The 27706-nt window shown below is 44.3% G+C and overlaps 1 protein-coding gene across 2 annotated transcripts in view; it reads right to left on the bottom strand.

The window, feature by feature from the left end:
* LOC120913257 (N-acetyllactosaminide alpha-1,3-galactosyltransferase-like) overlaps positions 1 to 27706 on the bottom strand; it is a 105851-nt gene that overhangs the window by 28978 nt on the left and 49167 nt on the right. For both annotated transcript variants that reach the window (XM_040323083.1, XM_040323082.1), the window contains one exon: positions 594 to 673. In XM_040323083.1, coding sequence (XP_040179017.1) covers positions 594 to 673 — 80 coding nt within the window. The remainder of the gene's footprint in view (positions 1 to 593; positions 674 to 27706) is intronic.

Raw genomic sequence — 27706 nt, 5'->3', positions numbered from 1 at the left:
TCTTTCTCCGTCGGAGTTCCACACAGACAATCGGAATTTCCCATAGGATTTTTTCCATCAGAAAAAAATAAAACATGTTCTATTTCCAAACTCAGACGGAAATAAAAACTTTGAGGCCCACACACGATAGGAATTTCTGATGAAAAATTCCATTAGACTTCTTTCATCAGAAATTCCTATCGTGTGTACAAAGCATTAGAGGCACCTCTGTTCTGTTTTATACTCAGTTGTGACATGACGCTACTTGTATATCAAGACATCACTTCTTGCAATACGCTCTCAAACCAAGTTACTCTCAAACCAAGGTTTTACTGTATATAGTATACTTTAGCTTGGTTCACGGGATAGAAAATCATTGCCCATCCCCCCTCCCCCAAACACTCCTGGAATGGACTTCCATGTCTGCTCTGTGCCCCCGTTTTCCCAGCCTGCTGGGTTTCAGAAGATGGACTTTGTTCAGCTGCTCCTTGCCCCAGTTAGTGGACCTCTGGGTGGTATGATCCTTCCAAGCAGCGCATGTATAGAATGTTCCCCCTTTATCTTTGAAGACGCAAAACCCCTTTAAAGAACAGAAGATACATTTTTATACTCACATCAGAGACTTTACATAAAAGAAGTGGGCAGTCAGAGACAGACAAAGCACAATACATAGGAAGATCCTCTTTCTGTTAACCTTTAAAAAGAAACAAATTTCATGTCAGACTTTTTGCTGTTATCCATTAACTCCAGAACAATTATAACATAAGCTAGCATGTCTTGATGAACACTAGAGTGCTTAAAACCCAACCCCAGCCCAAACTTTTGTTAAATACAGTAAAACCTTGGTTTGCGAGCATAATTCGTTCTAGAAACATGCTTGTAATCCAAAGCACTTGTATATCAAAGCATTTTTTTTTTACAGGGTATGAAAGAGAAGAGAAGAGAGGCACCTCTAAGGCCACGTACACACGATAGGTTAACCAGAGGACAACGGTCTGAAGGACCTACACACCATCAGTTAAAAAAACGATCGTGTCAGAACGCGGTGACGTAAAACACAACGACGTGCTTGAAAAAAACGAAGTTCAATGCTTCCAAGCATGCAACGACTTGATTCTGAGCATGCGCGGGTTTTTAACCGATGCTTTTGCATACTAACAATGGGTTTTGACCTATCAGTTAGGCGTCCATCGGTTCAATTTTAAGCAAGTTCTCATTTTTTTGACCTATGGGGCCTACACACGATCGGTTTGGACCGATGAAAACAGCCCATCAGAGTCTCCTCTTTTATACTCAGTTGTGACATGACGGTACTCATATCAAGACATCGCTTGTATATCAAGGCAAAATGTATTAAGACATTTTCCTTGTCTTGCAAAACGCTCTCAAAACCAAGTTACTCTCAAATCAAGGTTTTACTGTAGTTCTTGATGGATTGAGGAAAGAATATAACCTTTGGTAGGGTTTAATATGTACTCTGTGTCCTGTTTAGGTCTTTTACATGGGCAGCTAGGGAGTAGCATTTTTAGCACCCCCTCAACCACCCTTCTACACGTGGACATAGCGGGCCAAAGGGGTCTGTAGACATACTGTGGCCAAGCAGGCCCTGCGCTAAGAGGCTGTCCTGATGCATTCTGAACACAGGAGGTTGCTGCGCAGGCACCATCCAAAGAATGCCTTGCATTTTCCAAATGAATGCAAAGCATTTTCCGATTGGACGAGGTGGAGAATTGGGGCGGTGATGTCATGCTCTCCACCTCATCCAATTAAAGAATGCTTTGTCATGTAGAGCAGCCAACCTCTTGTGTTACAGCAAGGCAGCCACTCAGCACGGGACCCAGAAGCAAAAAGTGATCACTGTATTAGTAACGTCCTCTTCAGTGATTTTCAGCTTCCAAGGACTTTGACCAAGTATAGTGTATGCATAATTATCTTGGTCCAAGCTAGACTAATGTAGTTATGTATAAATATCTATACCTGGAATTCTTATTAAAAAAAAAAATATAATAATATTAAATTTAATAATAATAAAAAATATAATATTAAATAAAATATCTATCTATCTATCTATCTATCTATCTATCTATCTATCTATCTATCTATTTGTAGATATTGTTCTCCCAGGCAACTAACATAACCCTGTTTTCTGGTTCCCAGTTTCTGCAATACATGCAGGTTGGCCCGGACTCAGAAAAGAGATACGCCGGCGTATCTCCTGATACGCCGTCGTATCTCTGAGTCCGGCCGTCGTATCTATGCGCCTGATTCATAGAATCAGTTACACATAGATCCCCCTAAGATCCGACAGGTGTAAGTGACTTACACCGTCGGATCTTAGGCTGCAATTCCCCGCCGGCCGCTAGGTGGCGCTTCGGTTTGTATACGCGACTAATATGCAAATGAGGAGAACCGCCGATTCAGAAACGAACGCCCGCCCGCCGCTTTTTTTTTACGTCGCTTGCGTTCGGCTTCTTCCGGTGTATAGTTACCCCTGCTATATGAGGCGTAGCTAATGTTAGCTATGGCCATCGTTCCCGCGCCGAGTTTTGAATTTTTACGTCGTTTGCGTAAGTCGATTCAGAATACGGCCGGACGCAAGTTACGCTCACGCCGAAACCAATGACGTCCTTGCGGCGTAAATTCGAGCATGCGCACTGGGAAATTTTGCGGACGGCGCATGCGCTGTTGGATCGGCGCGGGGACGCGCCTGATTCGAATTGTAGACGCCCCCTAGCCGCGGAATTTGAATTCCGCCGGGGGAGTTACGATACGCCGCCGCAAGTTTTGAGGTAAGTGCTTTCTGAATACAGCACTAGCCTCTCAAACTTGCGCTGGCGGATCGTAAATCAGATAGATTACGCAGATCTAATGATCCGCTAATCTATCTGAATCTACCCCGTTATCTTTACCGTCTGTGTTGTCCTATCCAGCTGAAGGTGTGTGAAGGCTGCCATGTTTTCCAAAAACATCAACACTTTCAAAACCACCAGACTCTAGTTACTACAATTAGTATGCAAATTACAAGTCCTAAATTCATGCTGACTCTACAAAGCAGTTTTTTTCCATGTCAGGGTCTGAAATTACGGAAACCAGAGATAGAGAGGGGGGAAAAAACATGGGGCCAAATCCTCAAAAATCCTGCCTAACTTATCTTTTCCTATTTAAGTTACACTGCCTTAAAATTTCTACCTAAGTGCCCGATCCACAAAGCACTTACCTAGAAATTTCAGGCCGTGTAACTTAAATTCTCCCAGCGCAAGGCGGTCCTCTTCTCCAGGGGGCGATGACAATTTAAATGAGGCGCGCTCCCGCGCTGGCCGTACTGCGCATGCTCGTGACGTCATTTTCCCGACGGGCAGCGCGCGAAATTACGTTACGTCGGGCTTTGAGGATTGCGACGGGACAATAAAGTTGCGTCGGGTAAAAAAAAAAGTTACGCGCCGAAAAAAAAATTCAAAATTTAAAAAAAATCGCGGCGATCGAAAAAAAGGTCTGTTTTTACAAGGTGTAACTAGTTTACACTTTGTAAAAGCAGAACTAATTTTACGTATGCAAACGTAAACTTACGCAGAAAACACAAAGCTGAAAAGCTTTGTGGATCTCCGTAAGTCCTCATTTGCATACGCGAAGCGGCATTTCGACTCGAAATGCCCCCAGCGGCGGATGCGGTACTGCATCCTAAGATCCGACAGTGTAAGTCTATTACAGATGTCGGATCTTCTGCCTATCTTTGGAAAACTGCTTCTGAGGATCAGTTCCAAAGATAGGCACAGGGATACGCAGGCGGAACAGCAGATCCGCCTGCGTATCCCTTTTGAGGATTTGGCCCATGGAGAACAAGATACCTCCTGTATTTCTCTCAATAGAAGTGGAAGAGTGTAGACTGAAAAAAATGTATCTTTGTCTGGAATGCATGAAAGAACCGGGCTTCTGGATCGCATGACTGACTTGACTGAACACAATTGTAAAACAATTGATACATCCCTCAGGCATGTACTGTATTTCAGCCAAGTATTTTTAGCTGTATGACTGGAGTTTAGCTTTGGACAAAACAAAAACCTATAATAGAGGAGGTTTCTTTGTCCTGTGGCCTAGTGCTGAGAACCTGACAATATGTAATCTCTATTGTTTATGTATTATGCCTTCCAAAAGGAATTAAAGCACAGTTCCACCCAAAAATTGAACTTCCGCTTTTCGGAACCCCCCCCCCCTCCGGTGTCACATTTGGCACCTTTCAGGGTGGAGGGGGGTGCAGACAGAGGCGTCTCTAGGGGGGGGCCAGAGGGGGCCCTGACCCCCCCCAACATTATGCTGTGCCCCACCATGTGCCCCCCCCAAAAAAAAATATATATATATTTTTTTTTTTTTGCTTTTTTTTTTTTTTTTTCGGGCCGCCGCTGGAGTAACAGTCTCTCCTGAGAGGGAGAGCGTCCCCAGTCAGCTCTGCGGGGCATTCCTCCCCCTCCCTCTGCTCGCTGACACTGCATAATGCAAGCGTTCACACAACCACAGCCGCCCGATCCTTCCCCTGCATCCTCATTGGCACGGAGAAGAGCGAGTTGCAGAAAGGACTCCATGAGCACTGTGGGGGAGGGGGGCCCAAGCCTTCATCTCAGTTACTGAAAAAACAGACTGATTTCTCCCGTCCTTAGGACAGGAGAACCAGCCTGTAAATTCCGAGAGTGGTGACTGCAAGCTGAGCCAAGTGTCAGTCTATGACACTCTTTTACAGCCCAGCGAGTCTAGCCACCCCCCCACTCTCCTCACATATGAGCAGGGAGGAATAAAGCTCCTCCTCCTTCTCCTTTCAGTCCCGCCCACACTATCTCGGTGTGCTGTATCTGAAGAGAAGGGATGTGTGTTCAGGAAATATGAAAATCAGCAGCATGTGTGTGAATGATGCCTGAGATTCTAGCCTGGACCGTGGGTATGTGTGTGCACTGCAGACTGCAGTACACTGTAATCACTGAACTGCAGTATCTCCATCCCTTCTGTCCCCCCCATCTGTCTCCCTCCCCCTCTCCTGTTCTTTCAAGACATTCACAATTTACTTTCTGTAACGGTCACCACTGTTTACGATATTCCAATCCATCGCCCCACGACAGGTTATCCGACAGTCCGACAGACATCAGACACGACGCATTTCATTTCCCAGAATAAACGAGACAAAACAAGCTCTGGTACTGGCTCCAAAATGAATGAATGAATCCTTTAATGGTAACTTAGCTTTGTTATATACAGTACAAGCATGTTACAGTTAATCACAGGGACAAAGACACACTCCACCCACACATCACACAATGGGGGGCTTCATACACATTCTTTTAGATAATAACATTCCGATGAGTTAATTACTACTTATTACCCAGACGGTCTGGCTCCGCATTTAGAGGGGTTAATTACTACAGCTTGACAAGTCACATTCCACATCTTAACAGTGTCATTAGCATACACAATGAACAGGTCTTAGGAGAAGACCTAATTAGCACAATGGACACAAAACAGTATTAGCATCACACAAAGGAATGTCTAGGAGCAGACTCAATTAACACCTCAAAAGCATGTGTCCCCCCCATTGAATGAAAACACTCTATTGACCTGTCGGAGTCAGACTTTAACAACTTGTAATATTTCAAGATATCCTGCAATACATGAATTATCAGTAATGTCCCATCTCATGTAATTTATAATTATCATTTCTCAGTCACCCTATGCCCAAAAGGGCATAGTGACGCTGGCACAGGAGTAAACCCCATCCTTCAAAAGTCTCTGGGTGTCACGGGCCATTCTGTTACACTTTCACTTTCAGTTAGGCAGGTAATATACAATGCAAATTTTTTTCCTACATCCACAGATTGCAGGAAAAAAACTTGCATGATTCCCCCATCAACACAAACAGTGCTGACGGGAATATCCCTCCTGCCCAGCAATTGTATTCTATACAGCAACCACTGGTGATAATCATAAGAGAATCTGCTCATTAATGGTTCAAATCTCAGCCAGTTCCTGCTGAACCAGCTGAGATTTAAACTGTCTATGGCTGGTCTTAGCTCTTAGGCAGCCCATACATTGATCACTTTTTTTCATTCAACTATTAGGTTGAATTAAAAAAAAAAAGAAATGATCCAATTCCCCCATCTACACATTATAGGTGGATGGGGGAATCGTCCCAGTGTGGACCAGTGCTGGAACAACCAGAGTTACTGTCCTGTCCCGGCTATTCACAGCGCTGGTCTCTGTCTCCATGGCAGCGGCGGCAGGACATTGGAACCCAGAGCTGGTTACTTTATGGGGCTGATGTACAGGAGGGCCAGCACAATTTGTTGTTAGAGATGGGCTGGGCATGTTCAAAATTCCACATGCCAGAGCCTGCCAGGAAGCCCACACTGCACAGCGCCAATCACAGGCAGTGAGACATTTCCCGGTCCGCAGCTGCACAGATCAGGAAAGGTCTCACTGCCTGTGATTAGCACTGTGGAGTGTCGGCTTCCTGGCGGGATCGGGCATGTGGGATTTCAAACACACCCGAGCCCATCTCTATTGGTTGTAGACAGTTGAGCTCCCTGCAGGTTGCTTAGCAGCAGTGGCGCTTCTCTGACATGCTGATCGTGATGCAATCCAGGTGATGCTCTTAGTCAAATCCTAGTGTTAAATATCAGAGATTTTATTGATCAAAGCCCACACTTTACACGCATAGAGCCCACATGGCTGCTGAACATACGGTTGATTATATATATATATATGTGGTTGTACTCTTGATGCTAATAAATATTGTGTTTATTAGATCTGACTGGGAGCATCACCTGGATCACATCCCGATCAGCATGTCAACAGAGAAGGTTATACAGCATTACTGCTGCTAGGTGACCAGCTGGGGGCTCAGCTCTCTATAACCAATAGTGCCAGCCTTCCCCTGCATGCACCCATAATGTCACCAGCACTAGGTCCTAATAGACTGCCGCCCCTGCCAAGGAGACAGACGGCAGACCAGCGCTGTCAATAGCAGGGACAGGACAGCTGGGGAACCCCACGGTGGCAGAACACCAGGCCCCGGTGGCAAGACAACCTTTGCAACCCTGAAAGTTCTCCCACTGCTTTGGACCCTTATATTTTCTTGGTGTGCAGGTGACATATATCTCTTGTTTTCTGCCACCCTGGGGGGCCCCAGTATAGTAGGAAGGGAGCTCACGACAGAACATGTAAAAGGGCCCGTTGTGGGATCGTAGTAAAGGGCCCCAGGAGATTTTATATATATATACTGTATATATATAAAATTGCATTTTATAGTTGGCCCCCCTACTTTTTTCCCTGTCCCCCCATGTGCCCCCCCTAAATATGAAAGCTGGAGACGCCACTGGGTGCAGATACTGGTCTAAGACAGGTATTTGCACCCACTTCCAGGCATAGACTCCTGTGGGAGTCACACCACTTCCCCCCCCCCCTCCCTCTCGCTGTCTCCTGGGAAACGCACTGGTCCCAGGAGAGAGCGGGGACCAGTGAGGGCACGCCGCACTACTCGCGCATGCGCAGTAGGGAACCGGGCAGTGAAGCCGCAACGCTCCACTTCCCGATTCCCTCACCGAGGATGGGCAGCCGAGAGACAATCGATTGCTCAGCCTCAGCTGCCGACATTGCGGGCACCCTGGACAGGTATGTGTCTATTTTTTTAAAAGTCAGCAGCTGCAGTATTTGTAAAAAAAAAACATTTCGGGTGGACCTCCGTTTTAATATAGAGGATATAATATAAAAAAAAGTTCACTTGACCACAACAATACAGAAAAATATTTAATATTAAACTATATTTACATGAGAATGTAAGTATTCATAGCCCTAGCTGGACACAGAGGTTCCCTGCTTTATGTCTTGGTTTGGGTTTTTGATATAAAGACAATTACAACTTCTAATGAGGCCAAGGCCTAGTTAAAATATTAAATAAGCCCTGTGCGCAAGTCCCCAATAGTAAGAAATAATATTAATCATTATAAATTAAATCACCCACATTTTTCTGCAAGCACCTTGTGTTCCCACATTTACTCATAAATCATTATAGTTATAGATTGCTGTGTACGTATATCTAAACATATAGGGCCAGATTCAGGTAGGGCAGCGTAACTTTGTGCGGGCGTAGCATATGGTATTTACGCTACGCCGCCGCAAGTTAGAAAGGCAAGTGCTGTATTTACAAAGCACTTGCTCCCTAAGTTACGGCGGTGTAGCATAAATGTGCCGGCGTAAGCGCACCTAATTCAAATGAGGAAGAGGTGGGCGTGTTTTAGGGAAATTAAGCATGACCCCACGTAAATGACGTTATCAACGAACGGCGCATGCACCGTCCGTGAACATATCCCAGTACGCATGCATCGGATAGAATGACTAAGATACGTCGAACACTGCCTACGACGTGAACATAACTTACGCACAGCCCTATTCGCGTACGACTTACGCAAACGACGTAAAAAGATAGGCTTGTTCCGACGTCCATACCTTGCATGGGCTGCGCCACCTAGGGAGCAGCTTTATCTTTACGCCGGCGTATCTCTTACGTAAACGGCGTAACTAATTGTGACGGGCGCACGTACGTTCGAGAATCGGCGTATCTAGCTCATTTGCATATTCGACACAGAAAACAACGGAAGTGCCACCTAGCGGCCAGCGTAAATATGCACCCTAAGATATGACGACGTAGGAGACTTACGCCGCTCGTATCTTAGCTTAATTTAAGCGTATCTGGTTTCCAGAATAGGCTTAAATTTACGACTGCGTAGATTCAGAGTTACGACGGCATATCTACTGATACGCCGGCGTAACTCTCTCTGAATCTAGCCCATACAGTGGATATAAAAAGTCGACACACCCCTGTTAAAATGTCAGGTTTCTGTGATGTAAAAAAATGAGACAAAGATAATTTCAGAACTTTTTCCACCTTTAGGCCCCTTTCACACTTGTCCGCTTTTTCATCCATCCGTGTGCGGATGAAAAAGGGACATACATTGGTCCCTATGAGATCGCGGGTGTCAGCGGATGAAAATCCGCTGACACCCGATCATCCGCCTCCGCATTCCTCCGATTCTGCAGACGAAGGAAAACCCTATTTTTCCTTCCGTCTGCGGATTGGATCGGATGAACACGGACAGACGGTCCGTGTTCATCCGATCCCCCCATAGGGGGGAGCGGAGAAAAGACAGGGCGGTCCCTGCACAGTGTGCGGGGACCGCCCTGTCATCCGCTGGCTCAGCGGGGATCAACGGAGAGATCCCCGCTGAGCAAACGGAGGTTCGCGGGGCGGATCATTACTGATCCGCCCTGTGTGAAAGGGGCCTTAATGTGACCTATAAACTGCACAATTCAATTGAAAAACAAACTGAAATATTTTAGGTGGAGGGAAGTAAAAGTAAAAAAAAAAAAAATATGCTTAATATCCTTAAAGGGGTTGTAAACCTTTGTGTTTTTTCACCTTAATGCATCCTATGCATTAAGGTGAAAAAACACCTTGCATTTTCCGTCCCCCCAGCCCCCCAGTTTTATTTACCTGAGCCCCGAATTTCCGTGGGCGCAATCCCACGTCGCTCTCTCCACGGGTTCTCGGCTCCTTATTGGATAGATTGATAGCAGCGCAGCCATTGGCTCCCGCTGCCGTCAATGAAATTCAATGACGTCATACACTCAGCATCTATGAACACCGAGTGTATGACACGGGAGCGCGCCCGCAAGGTAACCCCCGGAAAAGAGCTTCCCAGAGGGGATTAGCTAATGCGGGGAGGAGCCGAGAGAGCTGACGTGGGACTCCAGAAGAGGATGTCCGGGGTCACTCTGTGCAAAACGAACTGCACAGTGGAGGCAAGTGTTAGTTGTTAAAAAGAAAAACCTGAACCTTTAGTGTCACTTTAAACTAATACTTTGTTGAAACACCTTTTGATTTTTTTTCCAGCACTCAGTCTTTTTGGGCATGAGTCTCTCAGCATGGCACATCCTGACTTGGCAATATTTGCCTGCTCTTCTGTGCAAAAACACTCCAAATCTGTCAGATTGTGAGGGCATCTCCTGTGCACAGCCCTCTTCATATCACCCCACAGACTTTCAATCAGATTCAGGTCTGGGCTCTGGCTGGGCCATTCCAAAACGTTAATCTTCTTCTGGTGAAGCCATTCCTTTGTTGATTTGGATGTATGCTTCGGGTCGTTGTCATGCTGAAAGATAAAGGTCCTCTTCATGTTCAGCTTTCCAGCAGAAGCCTGAAGGTTTTGTGCCAATAATGACTGGTATTTGGAACTGTTCATAATTCCCTCTGCCTTGACTAAGGCCCAGTTCATGGACCTTTTTAGACTCAATATGCTTACTTTATTGGATCCCCTCCAGTGTTTTTTGTATTTTTCCACCTCCCAGAATAAAGTGCCTTTAACATCTTATTGTGTATTTCCCAGTAATGTTTTGATAATGGATGCTTCGGATAACCAATTGCTATGTTATAAAAATGTTCCTTACTCCTCTTAGCCATAATTTTTTTTTTTTGCTTGTCCTATATACTGAATCCCACAAGGACATTTGATGCAATATATTACCCTTTCAGCGTTGCATGTTATATAGTTCTTTATTTCATATGGTTTTCCTGTGGTATTAAAATTTGAACGTGCTTCTTCTTTTATTATACCCACACCCAAAAGTCTGCTGCAAGCGTAAAAAAGCCTGCAGGGGAAGAAACCTGACTGGTTAATGAAAGACCACAAAACAGTCTTTGACGGATCTACAATATTATTTTTACTATCCTGTGCCTAATTATAGGTGCCCTTATATACAAATTTAGGTTTAGAAGGGAGTATGGTGCCAAGATGTCTATCAGCTAGCAACACTAACCAATGTTTCTTTATTATTTAAAAAAAAAAAAAAATGTATATTGTTTATTATAAGCAATAACCAGAGCTTGTGTGCGATCTATCGTGCCTTCGTTCTTTTACCTTGTAATAACCCATTGTTTTTTCTATTTGTTGTTTATTATAGCTTTTCGCTACACATTTTTTTCCTATTTTATGGGCTTGTTGTGAATAATCACTCTCTTGGGTACAATTCCTCCTTAACCTAATAATTAACCCTTAGGGATGTTATCTAACCAGTTTTAAAAACGGCAACTCTCTTTTGGAATATATGCATTCCTGTCTGTAGATTTAAAATGGGATTTTGTAGAGTCCTCTATGTTTGATACTTTGAAGTGAAGGAACTTGAGGATAAATGGTGCGAGGTGGTGTCCTCAAGGGGCCGGGTTTGGGAGGGATGTGGTGAGCCCTTTCCACAGCATAGAATGGCAAAAATTGAGCTCCAGTTAGAAGGGTGCGCAGCAGCTGCTCCACAAATCCAGTCGGGGGGGGGGGGCAGGTCCATTATACAGAGATTGTATCTCCTATTGCGATTCTCAGCATCCTCAGCCTTGTACTCCAGAGCATTTATTTTAGTTTGCAGAGAGCGGATACTGTTGGTGTGCTCGATACGGTTACTGAAATCTGGCTATGTTTTGATTACACTTACTCTGTTTACCTTTTAATTTTTATTATTAAACAAGTGTGATTAACTGTACTTCTGTCTCAGTCCGATTCATGATTTCTGACCCCAAGTTAGTTCAATGTTTTTCTAATTGTTTTAAAATTTTTCTATAAAATTCCTGAAGACTCTGTCATCACATTTCCAAATTAACAGGATAACATCTATAGATCTAGGGTATAGAATTAAAGGGGTTGTAAAGGTAAACATTTTTTCCCCTAAATAGCTTCCTTTACCTTAGTGCAGTCCTCCTTCACTTACCTCATCCTTCCATTTTGCTTTTAAATGTCCTTATTTCTTCTGAGAAATCCTCACTTCCTGTTCTTCTGTCTGTAACTCCACACAGTAATGCAAGGCTTTCTACCTGGTGTAGAGAACGCCTCTTGAGGGGGGAGGGGGCGAGCAGGAGTGTCAGGATGCCCACTAACACACAGCTCTTTTCTCCATCTACAAAGTGGCCTGACCCTCCTGCTCGCCCCCGCAAGAGGCTTTCTCCACACCAGGGAGAAAGCCTTGCATTACTGTGTGTAGTTACAGACAAAAGAACAGGAAGTGAGGATTTCTCAGAAGAAATAAGGACATTTAAAAGCAAAATGGAAGGATGAGGTAAGTGAAGGAGGACTGCACTAAGGTAAAGGAAGCTATTTAGGGGAAAAAAAATATTTACCTTTTACAACCCCTTTTTTTTGTTTAAAAATGGTCTAATTTTCCCCATCTGGCCATAAAAAAAGGTAGCCACGTTTGGTGCAAAGCGGGCTCCCATTGCTATACCCCTAGTTTGCTTGAAGTAGCACCCATTATGCCAAAAATAATTACGTCCTAGACAGAATTCAAGTTCGTTGTACACAATTTTAAATCATGGGGTGGCCATGGAAGCACTGAGATTGGCATTACAGAAGAAGAAGATGTAACCTTGTGTAAACGTCAAAAGAAATAATTGAGAAAATGTCTAGACTATTGTTTAGATTAGAACATAATTATTTTTAGCATAAGGGGTTTCAAAGAGTGTTGACATTATCAACCATGATTGTATCACATCCCTAAGGGTCAATTAATTAGGGTTGAGGAGGAATTGTACACACGAGAGTGATTATTCCGAACAAGACCAAAACAAAAATGATTTCTAGAGAAAGGGGAAAGAGAAATGGGTTATTACAAGATAAAAAGGCACACACACTAGCCCTGGTACCTGATTATAATAAACAAAGAAATACTGGTAAATTTCGCTAGCCGACAGACATCTGGGCACCATACTCCCTTCTAAGTCAACATTTGTTCATAAAAGAGCACCTATAATTAGTGACAGAATAGCGAAACATGTAGTAGATACACCAAAGACTGTTTTGCAGTCTTTTAACCAGTCAGGTTTTTCCCCTGCAGGCATTGTTATTCAATTTGCAAGCCAAAATTCTCCCCAAACCAAAATCCCCCCCTCTTCCATTAGTTCTGCCAGCTTGTACACAGGTACGCGCCATGCAGCGCCCCCCCCACCTCACATGATACCACAGCACAGTGTCGCCAACCTACCAGATTGAAATTTACTGGCATGACACCCAAAATTTACTGGTGCAGCCACATTTTTCACAAAAGTTACTAAATAAAATTTTTAGGTGCAAATTTCAGTATTTAGGCTACAAACAAGTACGCTGGGCAAATATCAATGTGATTTAAGGTAGATATTAAAGGTAAACAAACATATTTTTGTTATTTTCTATATAATAAGGGCAAATTATTTAGTCACATCACCCCCTGCCTCCATCCCCCTCTGCCACCAACACCCCCTGCCTTCACCTCCCTCTGCAATGCCACAATCTCCCCCTGCTTCCAATCACCCCCTGCCTCCATCGTTCCCTGCCTCCATCCCACTCTGTAGTACCACCAACAACCCCTGTCTCCATCCCCACCCTCTGTGGTGCCACCATCCCCCTCTGCGGTGTCACCAACACCCCCTGCCACTAACACCCCAGGCCCCCTGCCTCCAATCACTCCCTTCCACTAACACCCCCTGCCTCCATCCCCCTCAGCGGTGCCACTGCAGCCACCATCACCCCCTGCCTCCAATCTCCATGCGCAGTTCCAAGCCGAACCGATCTCGGCTATTTTTACTGACTGTCCGTAAAAATACGGACGGTTGGCAACACTGCCACAGCACCCAGGGCAGCCGTCCCTCCTGCCTACCCCTTGTCCCGGCCCTATTTAGTATTTATATGGTGGCAACAATACAGGAGGAATCAATAATGTCTATTTAAAATGAACACAGGTTGATCGTAGTACACACAGAGTGCGGACGTGTGTTGCAGCAGCTCCTGACAGCCTGACATCAGAGCTGAATCAGAGCTGATTCTTGAGCCGAATCTTGGTTCTCTCCCCTTCTCAAATCGAAGGGAGAACGTAGATTTTCGGTCCAAGGACCACAGCTCTGGAATGCTCTACCCACTACCATCCGCTTGGAGGAAAACCATTGGGCTAAAAAACTAAAGACCCACCTCTTCTGAAAAGACTGGTACGACGATTAAGATCGCATTTGTTGCGCTATACAAGTTACTCACTCACTCACGCACTCACTCAGTCACTCACTGGTTCACCTTATTTACTAAGCTCAAGGAACATTTATTTTGCTGAAGGCATTCTTCACTCTTATGCCGCGTACACACGATCGGACATTCCGACAACAAAACTGTAGATTTTTTCCGACGGAATGTTGGCTCAAACTTGTCTTGCATACACACGGTCACACAAATGCTGTCGGAAATTCCGATCGCCACGAACACGGTGACGTACAACACTACGACGAGCCGAGAAAAATGAAGTTCAATAAATGCGAGCATGCGTAGGATTTTTGTGCATCGCAATTGCATACAGACGATCGGAATTTCCGACAAGAACTTTTGTTGTCGGAAAAATTGAGAACCAGCTCTCAAACATTTTCTGTTGGAAATTCCGACGATGGAGCCTACATACGGTCGGATTTTCCGACAACAAGCTCACATCGAACATTTTGTTGTCGGAAATTCTCATCGTCTGTATGCAATTCTGACGCACGAAAATCCTACGCATGCTCGGATTTATTGAACAAAGGCCCGAGGACAGTTCGGCTGACCTCAGCAAACCTTGGAAAAGACTAAGTTCACGAGCCTTTCCGAGGTTTGCAGAGGTCAGCCGTACTGTCCTCGGGCCTTTCTGTGCATTTCCGATAGGTGCCGTTCGGCTCAGGAACACCCCCCCCCCACCTCAGGCCAAAAGCGGTACTGCACACCGCTTTGGCCTGAATCCCGCTCGTTTTGAGACAACACTCGCAAACCGAGTTAGGATTTTTAGAAATACAGTGCTTGTATAGCGAAATGCTCGTTAACGGCATTACTCGCAATCCGAGGTTCCACTGTACTGGGACCCCCATGTCCTTTTCCATCCTAGATTGCATAGAATGCATTAAGGTGAAAAACCTCAAGACTTTACAACTCCTTTAACACTCCCACCCACTCCCAGACTGACAATGCTGTTGTTCAAAGGTGCCCCTTGTGCTCTTTTATCCAGAATGGAGGCACTCTAATACAGGAGGTGTGTTACTGGCCAGATCACAGGTGAAAACAGAAGGGAAAAAAAAAGCTATGAAAATGTATAACAGCCACCAGATCTAATGATTGGTCAGCTGCAATATGCTACATTTTGGGTTTTGGGTTTAAAATGGGAGTAATCTCCCATGTATTATGTTTACCTATAGGTATGCCTATAATAAGGCTTACCTACACGTGCACCGTTTAGGAGATATTTACTTGTGAACGGGCCGGTGACGTCCCCGACGCATGCACTCTGAAGGAACGGCGTATGCCCATGTCTATCCTTCAGAGCCCTGTGCCGAGAACAGCGGCTCCCGCGCACAGTTTGCCATATACAAGGACTTCTGCTTCAGCTTTACAGACCTGTACATAGTTTCTGTTTTTGGAGTATCCCACTTAATCCTCTCAACCCTATCCAAGTTCTCCAAAAATAAAAAGAACAAAAACACACCTAGACTGGTTATTGAGGAATAGTGTGGCTGAGATTGTGTAATCCACTGGGGAAGAGTTTGGGTAAATTTCCATCTGCTCCTATGGGAGTAAACTCTACGGGCCAGATTCACAGAAGAAGTACGCCGGCGTATCTACTGATACACCGGCGTACTTTAAAATTTGCCGCGTCGTACCTTTAGTTTGAATCCTCAAACCAAGATACGACGGCTTTTGGCTTCGATCCGACAGGAGTACGGCTTCGTACGCCTTCGGATCGTAGGTGCAATACTTCGGCGCCCGCTGGGTGGAGTTTGCGTCGGTTTCCGCGTCGGGTAAGCTAATTGGCTTTTTTCGGCGATTCACGAAGGTACGCGCGGCCGTCGCATTCTCTTACATCATCGCTAGTCGGCTTTTCCCGGCTTCCCTCGTCAAATTTAAATATTTTTTTTTTGCATAAGTTGTCCGTGAATAGGAAAGGACGTAACTCACGTCGACGTTCAAAAAATTACGTCGGTGCGACGTCATTTCGTGCAAAGCACGGCGGGAAATTTCAAAACGGAGCATGCGCAGTACGTTCGGCGCGGGAACGCGCCTAATTTAAATGATCCACGCCCCCTACCCGGATCATTTGAATTAGGCGGGCTTGCGCCGGAGGGATTTACGCTACGCCGCCGCAACTTTACAGGCAAGTGCTTTGTGATTTAAGCACTTGCCCGTAAAACTTGCGGCCGCGTAACGTAAATGCGATACGTTACGCCGCCGCAGATGTACCTGAATCTGGCCCCACATGTGCAACAATCATTTATTTATTATAGCATATTATTTTTTAGTATTCGTGTCGGGACAAGGTCATCTAGCGCTAGGGTGACCACATTTCCAAACTACCATTTGGGGACACCCTCCCTTCAGAGGCGTCTCTAGGGGGGGGCCAGAGGGGGCCCTGACCCCCCCAACATTATGCTGTGCCCCACCATGTGCCCCCCCAAAAAAAAAAAAAAAATTTTTTTTTTTTGCTTTTTTTTTTTTTTTTTTTTTTTTTCGGGCCGCCGCTGGAGTAACAGTCTCTCCTGAGAGGGAGAGCGTCCCCAGTCAGCTCTGCGGGGCATTCCTCCCCCCTCCCTCTGCTCGCTGACACTGCATAATGCGAGCGTTCACACAACCACAGCCGCCCGATCTGCTCCTTCCCCTGCATCCTCATTGGCACGGAGAAGAGCGAGTTGCAGAAAGGACTCCATGAGCACTGTGGGGGAGGGGGGCCCAAGCCTTCATCTCAGTTACTGAAAAAACAGACTGATTTCTCCCGTCTTTAGGACAGGAGAACCAGCCTGTAAATTCCGAGAGTGGTGACTGCAAGCTGAGCCAAGTGTCAGTCTATGACACTCTTTTTCAGCCCAGCGAGTCTAGCCACCCCCCCCACTCTCCTCACATACGAGCAGGGAGGAATAAAGCTCCTCCTCCTTCTCCTTTTAGTCCCGCCCACACTATCTTGGTGTGCTGTATCTGAAGAGAGGGGATGTGTGTTCAGGAAATATGAAAATCAGCAGCATGTGTGTGAATGATGCCTGAGATTCTAGCCTGGACCGTGGGTATGTGTGTGCACTGCAGACTGCAGTACACTGTAATCACTGAACTGCATTATCTCTATCCCTTCTCTCCCCCATCTGTCTCCCTCCCCCTCTCCTGTTCTTTCAAGACATTCACAATTTACTTTCTGTAATGGTCACCACCATTTACGATATTCCAATCCATCGCCCCACGACAGGTTATCCGACAGTCCGACAGACATCAGACACGACCCATTTCATATTTTCCAGAATAAACGAGACAAAACAAGCTCTGGTACTGGCTCCAAAATGAATGAATCCTTTAATGGTAACTTAGCTTTGTTATATACAGTACAAGCATGTTACAGTTAATCACAGGGACAAAGACACACTCCACCCACACATCACACAATGGGGGGGCTTCATACACATTCTTTTAGATAATAACATTCCGATGAGTTAATTACTACTTATTACCCAGACGGTCTGGCTCCGCATTTAGAGGGGTTAATTACTACAGCTTGACAAGTCACATTCCACATCTTAACAGTGTCATTAGCATACACAATGAACAGGTCTTAGGAGCAGACCTAATTAGCACAATGGACACAAAACAGTATTAGCATCACACAAAGGAATGTCTAGGAGCAGACTCAATTAACACCTCAAAAGCATGTGTCCCCCCATTGAATGAAAACACTCTATTGACCTGTCGGAGTCAGACTTTAACAACTTGTAATATTTCAAGATATCCTGCAATACATGAATTATCAGTAATGTCCCATCTCATGTAATTTATAATTATCATTTCTCAGTCACCCTATGCCCAAAAGGGCATAGTGACGCTGGCACAGGAGTAAACCCCATCCTTCAAAAGTCTCTGGGTGTCACGGGCCATTCTGTTACACTTTCACTTTCAGTTAGGCAGGTAATATACAATGCAAATTTTTTTCCTACATCCACAGATTGCAGGAAAGAAACTTGCATGATTCCCCCATCAACACAAACAGTGCTGACGGGAATATCCCTCCTGCCCAGCAATTGTATTCTATACAGTAACCACTGGTGATAATCATAAGAGAATCTGCTCATTAATGGTTCAAATCTCAGCTAGTTCCTGCTGAACCAGCTGAGATTTAAACTGTCTATGGCTGGTCTTAGCTCTTAGGCAGCCCATACATTGATCACTTTTTTTCATTCAACTATTAGGTTGAATAATAAAAAAAAAGAAATGATCCAATTCCCCCACCTACACATTATAGGTGGATGGGGGAATCCTCCCAGTGTGGACCAGTGCTGGAACAACCAGAGTTACTGTCCTGTCCCGGCTATTCACAGCGCTGGTCTCTGTCTCCATGGCAGCGGCGGCAGCACATTGGAAGCCAGAGCTGGTTACTTTATGGGGCTGATGTACAGGAGGGCCAGCACAATTTGTTGTTAGAGATGGGCTGGGCATGTTCAAAATTCCACATGCCAGAGCCTGCCAGGAAGCCCACACTGCACAGCGCTAATCACAGGCAGTGAGACATTTCCTTGTCTGAAGCTGCACAGATCAGGAAATGTCTCACTGCCTGTGGTTAGCGCTGTGGAGTGTCGGCTTCCTGGCGGGATCGGGCATGTGGGATTTCAAACACACCCGAGCCCATCTCTATTGGTTGTAGACAGTTGAGCTCCCTGCAGGTTGCTTAGCAGCAGTGGCGCTTCTCTGACATGCTGATCGTGATCCAATCCAGGTGATGCTCTTAGTCAAATCCTAGTGTTAAATATCAGAGATTTTATTGATCAAAGCCCACACTTTACAGGCATAGAGCCCACATGGCTGCGGAACATACGTTTGATTACATATATATATATATGTGGTTGTACTCTTGATGCTAATAAATATTGTGTTTATTAGATCTGACTGGGAGCATCACCTGGATCACATGCCGATCAGCATGTCAACAGAGAAGGTTATACAGCATTACTGCTGCTAGGTGACCAGCTGGGGGCTCAGCTCTCTATAACCAATAGTGCCAGCCTTCCCCTGCATGCACCCATAATGTCACCAGCACTAGGTCCTAATAGACTGCCGCCCCTGCCAAGGAGACAGACGCCAGACCAGCGCTGTCAATAGCAGGGACAGGACAGCTGGGGAACCCTAGAGTGGCAGAACACCAGGGCCCGGTGGCAAGACAACCTTTGCAACCCTGAAAGTTCTCCCACTGCTTTGGACCCTTATATTTTCTTGGTGTGCTGGTGACATATATCTCTTGTTTTCTGCCACCCTGGGGGGGCCCCAGTATAGTAGGAAGGGAGCTCATGACAGAACATGTAAAAGGACCCGTTGTGGGATCATAGTAAAGGGCCCCAGGAGATTTTATATATATATATATATATATATATATATATATATATATATATATATATATACTGTATATATATAAAATTGCATTTTATAGTTGGCCCCCCTACTTTTTTCCTTGTCCCCCCATGTGCCCCCCCTAAATATGAAAGCTGGAGACGCCACTGCCTCCCTTCCCAAAAATCAGCTTGTGCTGTAACAAATCACAACACCGTGATTGGACACAAGAGGCGGGATTTATGATTTCTCTAATCACAAGCATTGTGCTGTCAGTGAATAAAGCGGTGATGTGATGGTCTTTTTTATGGGTATCAGATTGGCCCGGGGGTGGGGTGGCTGTGTCCGTTTCATTCCGGGACACTGTATTGTCTTGGAATGAATGTGCCCGGGACAGACCTGCAAAATCCGGGACACGTGGTCACCCTATCTAGCACCCAGGACAAAGATGCCAAACGGTGTTCCCTCTCCACAAAATGTACGAGCATTATGTTTTAGAAAAAAAAAAAAACTCCCTCCCCTCCAAAAAGTCGTGAGCACCAATCTGCCCCCAAGCATAAATTCAACTTGCAAGCCAAAATGCTCCCCAAACAAAAATCCCTCCTCTTCCATTAGATCTGCCAGCGTGTACGCAGGCACTCTCCGTGGAATTCATCTCCAAACTTCCTGTGTTGCAGATGCGTGCCCCCCCCCCAGAGCCCCCCCTTTCCTTACCCGAACCCGATCATTCCAGCGACGGGAACAAGCACAGCAGCTCCATCCGCTGTCTCGGGTCCTAGTTGGCTAGATTAATAGCAGCAAGAGCCATTGGCTCCGGTTGCTGTCAATCAAATCCAGTGATAAGGGAGCCAGAGGGGGTAGGGGGGCACGAGTCCTGCTGTCTGTGTCAATGGATGCATCGGACTTGTGAGCGTGCCCGCACAAGTGCCCCCCATGGAATGCAGATCTCCGTGGGGGGTGCTCAATGAAAAGGAGGAGCCAGAAGCGCTGCCAATGGTCCCCAAAAAAAAGGACGATGGGGGGCCGCTCTGTGCAAAACCCTTGCACAGAGCAAGCATGTATAACATGTTTGTTATTTAGGTAAGTATTAGTCCCCTTTCACACATGCGGATCCTGTGAGGATCCATTTTTAAACAACCGCTTGCTCAGCGGGGATCACTTAATCGATCCCCCCTGAGCCGGCAGATGACAGGTCTGTCTCTGCACACTGTGCAGGGACCGACCAGTCAGATCTCCGCTCTTCTTTTTGGGGGATCGGATGAAAACGCATAGGGTTTGCATCCGTCACATTTTAGTGGAGAGGATCGGATCGGGGCTGATCGGGTGTCAGCGGACATGTCACCGCTGACATCCGACGCTCCATAGAGATACATTGAGTGCCCATTCAGATCCGTCCTGAAATAACCGACAGGCGGATCTGAACGGTGCACGCGTGTTAGACCCCATTCACACCTCAGCGTTTTGCAGCTTGAAGGCTGAAGCTACAAAACGCTGGAGGGGAAAAAATACATTATTCTCTATGGAGATGGTTCACATCTCCACTCCAAAAACGCCTTAAGCCAGAAGTTCCAAAACGCCTGAAGCTCAAACAAGTTCTGGGACTTTTTTTTTTTAGGCAGATTTGGGCGTTTTTCTGCTTTTAACATTGGTGACCCTTTTAGGGCCCATTCACACCTGAGCGTTTTGTAGCCTGAAGCTTTAAAATGCTATAAAAACGCTAGAGGGGAAAAAATCCATTATTCTCAATGGAGATGGTTCACATCTCCACTCCAAAACGCCTGAAGCCGAACGCCTGAAGCTCAAACAAGTTTGAGACCCTTTTTTGTTGCGCAAATCGGGCTGATTTAGGCATTTTAGAGCGTTTGTATTCCCATAGAAACGCTCGATTCAAGCGGCTAGCGCGACAACGAGCGTTTCTATGGGCGTTTTGTCACTTTAATCTGTTCTGTGAAATAGAATATTCACCCAGGAAGAAGATAAAAAAATCTACAAACATAGCAACAAATAATGAAAGATGATCATTTTTCCTATTGGCTAAAATAAAAAACGACGGACAACGCTCTATGCAAACGAGCGAATACGTGTGAAAACGCACGACAAAACGCCGGAAAAAACGATCAAAAACACCACGCTCAGGTGTGAATGCAGCCTTAGACGTGTCCAAAATGCGGTAAAACGCGGTAAAAACGCAGCGAAAATTGCGGAAAACGCTATGCTCAGGTGTGAATGCAACCTTAAAGGGGCCTAACATGTTTGTTATTTAGGTAAGTATAACATGTTTGTTATTTAACCACTTGCCGCCCGCCAATGACAGATTGATGTCGGCAAAGTGGTTGTAGAATCCTGACTGGACGTCATATGACGTCCTCAGGATTCTGAGCCGCTGCGCGCCCCCGTTGTTGCAGGGTGTCAGTCTGACACCCCGCAATACCGATCAAGGTAAAGAGTCTCTCACGGAGACCCTTTACCACGTGATCAGCCGTCCAATCACGGCTGATCACGATGTAAATAGGAAAAGCTGGTAATCTTCTTTTCCTCACTCGCGTCTGTCAGATGCGAGTAGAGGAGAGCCGATCGGCTGCTCCTGTGGCAGGGGGGGGTTTGTGCTGATCGATTATCAGCACAGCCCCCCCCCCCCGAGGATGCCCACTGGACCACCAGGGATGCCCACTGGACAACCAGGGATGGTTAAACGGCTGATAAAAAAAAAAAAGCCACCCTAGACCACCAGGGATGAGGAGGACACAAAAAATGGATGCCAATCAGTGCCGCAATGGATGCCAATCAGTGCCCACAATGGGCATCACTGATTGGCAGGCATTGTTTGGCACTGATTGGCATCCATTAGTACAACACATACGATAGTGCCCATCTATGCCCATCCGTGCCACCTATCAGTGCCCATCCATGCCGCCTATCAGTGCCCATCCGTGCCGCCTATCAGTGCTCAGCCGTGCCGCCTATCCGTGCCACCTATCCGTGCCCATCCGTGCCGCCTATCCAAGCCCATCCATGCCGCCTATCCATGCCGCCTATCAGTGCCCATCCGTGCCGCATATTAGTGCCCATCAATGCCACCTCATCGGTGCCCATCAGTGCCGCCTTATCAGTGCCCGTTAGTGCAGTACCATCAGTGCCCATCAGTGAAGGAGAACACGTACTTATTTACAATGTTTTATAACAAACAAACAAAAAAAGTTATTTTTTCTAAATTTTCGGTCACTTTTTTATATTTTTTGCAGAAAATAAATATCCCAGAGGTGATCAAATACCACCAAAAGAAAGCTCTATTTGTGGGTACAAAATTATAAAAATTTAGTTTGGGTACAGTGTAGCATGACCGCGCAATTGTAATTTAAAATGCAACAGCACTGAAAGCTAAAAATTGGTCTGGGCAGGAAGGTGTATAAGTGCCCTGTATGGAAGTGGTTAAAATAAAACAAATAAAATAAAACAAACCTTTACAATCACTTTAAAACATAATAGCAGATTTAAATACACTAACAACGTGAATCCACACTGCAGCTAATAGCTTTTGAGCAGTTACAGCAAACGCATCTTTTTCTTTTGGGATAAAGGTTTTCTATAAATAAATAAATAATAAATAAATAAATAAATAAAAGATGATCATTGCAAACACCCCTGCCAGTATTAAATGTATTGCCTCATACCTGTGACTGCTACATCTGGAAGACAGCTTGTTCTTTTGAAAGAGAGTCACTGGGAGTGTTTGCAATCATCAGCTTTTATTAATTGGAGCTTTTATTAATTTATTAAACTAGGCAGATGCACTAGATGAAAATAGAAGAAAGAAATCATAAAGAAGAAAACTAAAACAGCCATCACATCTAAGACTTGGTAAGCTGCAATATAATAAAATGGTTACTTTGGGGGTTATTACAGTTTTAACTCATTATTATCTTTAAGGAGGAAGCTAAAGAACTGAAATTTTCTTTTTTTACAATCTTTTTTTTTAAACATTATTATCTTTCTGTCAATATTTACTACATCTAAAAGCAAATGAATATCTAAGAAGAAAAATATGACAAAGCATAATGGGCCAAATTCTCAAAAAACCTGCCTAACTTAACTTTCAGGAACAAAGTATACAAAGAAACACCCGAATGTAGCGCTACACCATAGAAACGGTAAACCACAGTGTTCTGTGTGATTAAAAAGTTTCACTAAAACACACACCCGTGCGGCTGTCAACCACTTAAGGAGACATGGGCAAAAAGCAAAAGAACAAAAACATACAGCGCACAAGGGTTAAGTGAATGTCACTTTATAGTCTGTAAAATAATATAGAAAAGCATATATGCATGACAAATTGAAATGGCCACAAATAGCACACAGGAAAATAGAACATTAAAATTCTAAAAAATCTAATAAAAATAGTCCGCATTACATAAGCAGAAGTTCATGTGGAGATGGTAGAGTGAAAACACATACACTTCGGGGGAGATGTTAGGAGTAAATCCAAATGGTGTGCATACACTTGTATGCAGAGGTGATACGATACTTCAACAAAAGCAGCCACTTGTACGTCTCTATGCGGGGAGATGGAATCCGTTGGTGGGAGGATGACAACCACGCCGGGAGCAGGTGTAAATGCTGTTTCCATGCAGAGAGGATACTGCCGTTTAGCCCTCACTAGCTCAAGGGCTGATGGAAAAGGAAAACTTCCTCGCGAACAGGGATCTCAAGCGGCAGGGGAAGTCCTGGAGGGGAACCACCAAGCCGGTTCAGTGACGCGGCCGCGTCACACGGAAGCGAGGAGAGGTGGACGGAAGCCTAATTGAGTCACGCAGAAAGAGAGAAGGAGGTGTCCGGACACCATCGATCAAGCGTCACTTGACTCCAGGCGCCAATCGGTGTGGGCAAAAATCAAGCAGTAAGGGTACTGGCGCTAGCGTCACTGGAAGGATTTCCCGAGTGTCGGCACAACACATCAGCTACAGTGTGCTTCCTGCAAACATATGGGGGCATCAAAGATAGTTATGGTGAGCCGTGACTGACATGTTTCGCGTGCCAGGACGCTTTATCAAATTCACGGACAGGCTCCACCATCAAGTTAATAAAGGGAAAGGAATAGTACCATTGGACAATAGCACGAGGAGGGGGAGGGTTCATGGTCTTAACCCTACCATCACCACCACATTGATAAAAACATCTGAAAAAGTGAAAAAATATACTCGTATATGCACACATATATAAATATATAATGTATATGTATATGATGATCTCTCTCATGAAAGAGTATACATAGAGAACTAATCTGAAAAACACCCACAATACAGCAATAATAATAATAATGATGATAATGAAAAAATAAAAATAAAAATAAAAGTAATAATAAAATTAAAATAAGAATACAAATAAAAATATAAATATAAATAAAAGTAATAATAATCCATAAACAAATAATGATAAATAAGGATAAACCTAAAAATAAAATTAATGAAAATAAAAATAAAAATAAATATAAAATTAAAATAAATAAAAATAAAAATAAAGAAAATAATACATCAAACAATTAAACACCATACATACATACATACAATCCATATATAACGCCTACGCAACTGTCTAGGGAAAATCACTAAATGTACACATATGTACATGGACACATGTCTACATCCATATGTCTCAGGATTGTGGGAAAGAAAAGAATATATATATATATATATATATATAAAATAATAATAATAGTAAATAAAAGTTATTTTACTGTAAACACTGGATATAGATAAAAATAAAAATGAAAATAAAAATGGAAATAAAAATGAAAAATGATGTGTGTGCCCGGTGCACTAGGTTAATTAGTGATGCTGAGAATATCCAGCTCCTCATTAAGGCCACCGGGCGATAAAGTACCAAGCCGAAAGATCCAGAAAGTTTCCCTCTTGCATAGGAGGGAAAATCTTTCGTTCTCAGTCAAAGAACCCGACGGAATAGACTCAATAGCAAAAACCTCTAAACACTTAAAATCTTTGTTGTGAACATGCAAAAAATGTCTAGGGACACTATGCTTATCACAGTCCTTTTTGATCAGGCGTCTGTGTTCACCAATTCTTATGCGTAGGGTGCGGATCGTCCGTCCTACGTATAATAAATTGCATGGGCAGCGTAGTATGTAAACGATGTATTCCGTAGAGCAAGTAAGGAATTGACTGATCGGGAACACACAATCTTTGGTTTTGATAGTATCAGGACCACCTTTTGGAATAGACTGACATGTAAGGCAACCCCTTTTACCGCATCTAAAAATGCCGGTTTTATTATTAAAGTAAGCCCGAATATCTAATGGGCGGGTGGGGTTGATCTTGGATACTTTACTGGGTGCAATGATGTTCCGGATGGTCCGGGACCTTCTGAAGGTAATCTCAGGTTTAGGTGGAAGAGTAGATGACAAATACTGATCAAGATGAAGAATATTGAAGTGTTTATTGATAATATTTATTATGTTTTTATGTTTAGTGTTAAATGTCAAAATAAACCTTATATTAGTCTCAACTTTATCCTTACTGACCTTATTAATTTTATTGATGGTAATATTAGCATTGAAAGCATCGTCTAATAATTCTGGAGGGTATCCCTTCTCTCTAAATTTTGTCTTCATAATCAGGCCCTGGGTCATATAGTCCTCAGTTTTAGTGCAGTTTCTACGCAACCTATTAAATTGGCCATATGGGATATTAGATTTCCAAGACGAGTGGTGACAACTATTAAAGTGTAAATAGGAATTACCACTGGTAGGTTTAATATGATTGCTGGTGGTAATTACTTTCCGATCGTGTGACAGAACCAGATCCAAAAAAATTTAATTGTCCTTGTCATAGACGTGTGTGAACGTGAGGCCTAATGCATTGTCATTACAATGGCCTACGAATGAGGAGAACAAATCAGCACCACCACTCCAAATAAGGACTACGTCGTCTATATAACGACCATAAAAAACGATGTGTTCCAAAAATGGGTTATTGTTCCAAATCTGCAGAGTTTCCCAATAACCCATAGTCAAATTTGCATACACCGGTGCAAAGTTAGCCCCCATTGCGGTCCCCTTCCTTTGTAAAAAGAACTGATCACAAAAAGAAAAATAGTTGTGGGTAAGGCAAAATTCAATACCTCTACTAATAAACTCAGACTGGAAAGAGTTAATGTCATTATTCTTACTTAGGAAGTATTGTACTGCCGCTAATCCAATGTTATGGGGTATCGACGTGTATAGAGAGGCCACGTCAAGTGATGCCCAAGCGTAGCTCTCTTCCCAAGAGTAATTCTCGAGGGTCTTAATGATCTCACTGGAATCTTTAATATATGAGGGTAATTCGCAAACGATGGGCTGTAAGGCATGGTCTATATAGGTGGATAAACCACTGGTAAGGCTATTGGTACTTGCAACGATCGGGCGACCCGGTGGATCCACCAAAGATTTGTGGACCTTCGGGAGGTGGTAGAAGTGTGGGGTGCTGGAAATTTTGGGCAACAAAAATGACCTCTCTCTCTTATTGATGACGCCCTTTCCAAAAGCCGCATCAAGAGTGACTAGTTCTGCTTGATAGTCGGAAAAAGGATCTGCAATCAATTTTTGGTAGGTGTCACCATCCGATAGCAAGCGATATGCTTCTTTCAGGTACTCAGTCTTGTCCTGCACGACAAGGCTGCCCCCCTTGTCAGCTTGTTTGACTACAATATTTTTGTTGGCCGTGAGGTTTTTCAGTGCCTGGCGTTCATCGTGACTTAAATTAGGGGTCCCTGACTTAGAAGGGTTGTCACATAATGTAGAAAAATCCTTGTACACCGCTTGATAAAAGGTCTCGATGTAAGGCCCTTTGGATTGGGTGGGATTAAAAACGGACTGAGGCCTAAAATTTGTGTGGACTATGTCAGGGTCCAAATAAGGACAAAAAGTTTGACTCTCAACGTTACCCTCAATCCACAACTCCTCTAGGATTTGTAATAATCCATCGGGGTCGTGTTCGTTGGCTGAATCCTCACTTTTACCCGATGTGGCACTATCAGAATCCACAACCGTATCAGTATTGGTAGCGTCACGTTTGGCGAAAAATCTTTTAAGGGTGAGGAGTCGGACAAACTTATTAAGGTCTTTAAAAAGTCCAAATTTATTAGGTCCAGTGGAAGGACAAAAACGTAACCCTTTACGTAAAAGGGTAAGTTCAACCGGAGATAACGTATGACTAGAAAGATTAAACATTTTGATAGTACTCTCTTTTAGTTCAAATCTATCTTTTCTTTTTTGTTCAATCTTGGATCTAGATCCTCCTCTTCTACCTCTTCGAGTTTTCTTTTTTCTTTTT

This window comes from Rana temporaria, chromosome 9 (assembly GCF_905171775.1).
Source record: "Rana temporaria chromosome 9, aRanTem1.1, whole genome shotgun sequence".
NCBI classification, from domain to species: domain Eukaryota; kingdom Metazoa; phylum Chordata; class Amphibia; order Anura; family Ranidae; genus Rana; species Rana temporaria.
Note: the sequence above shows the minus strand (reverse complement) of the source record. Positions and strands in the feature narration are given on the sequence as shown.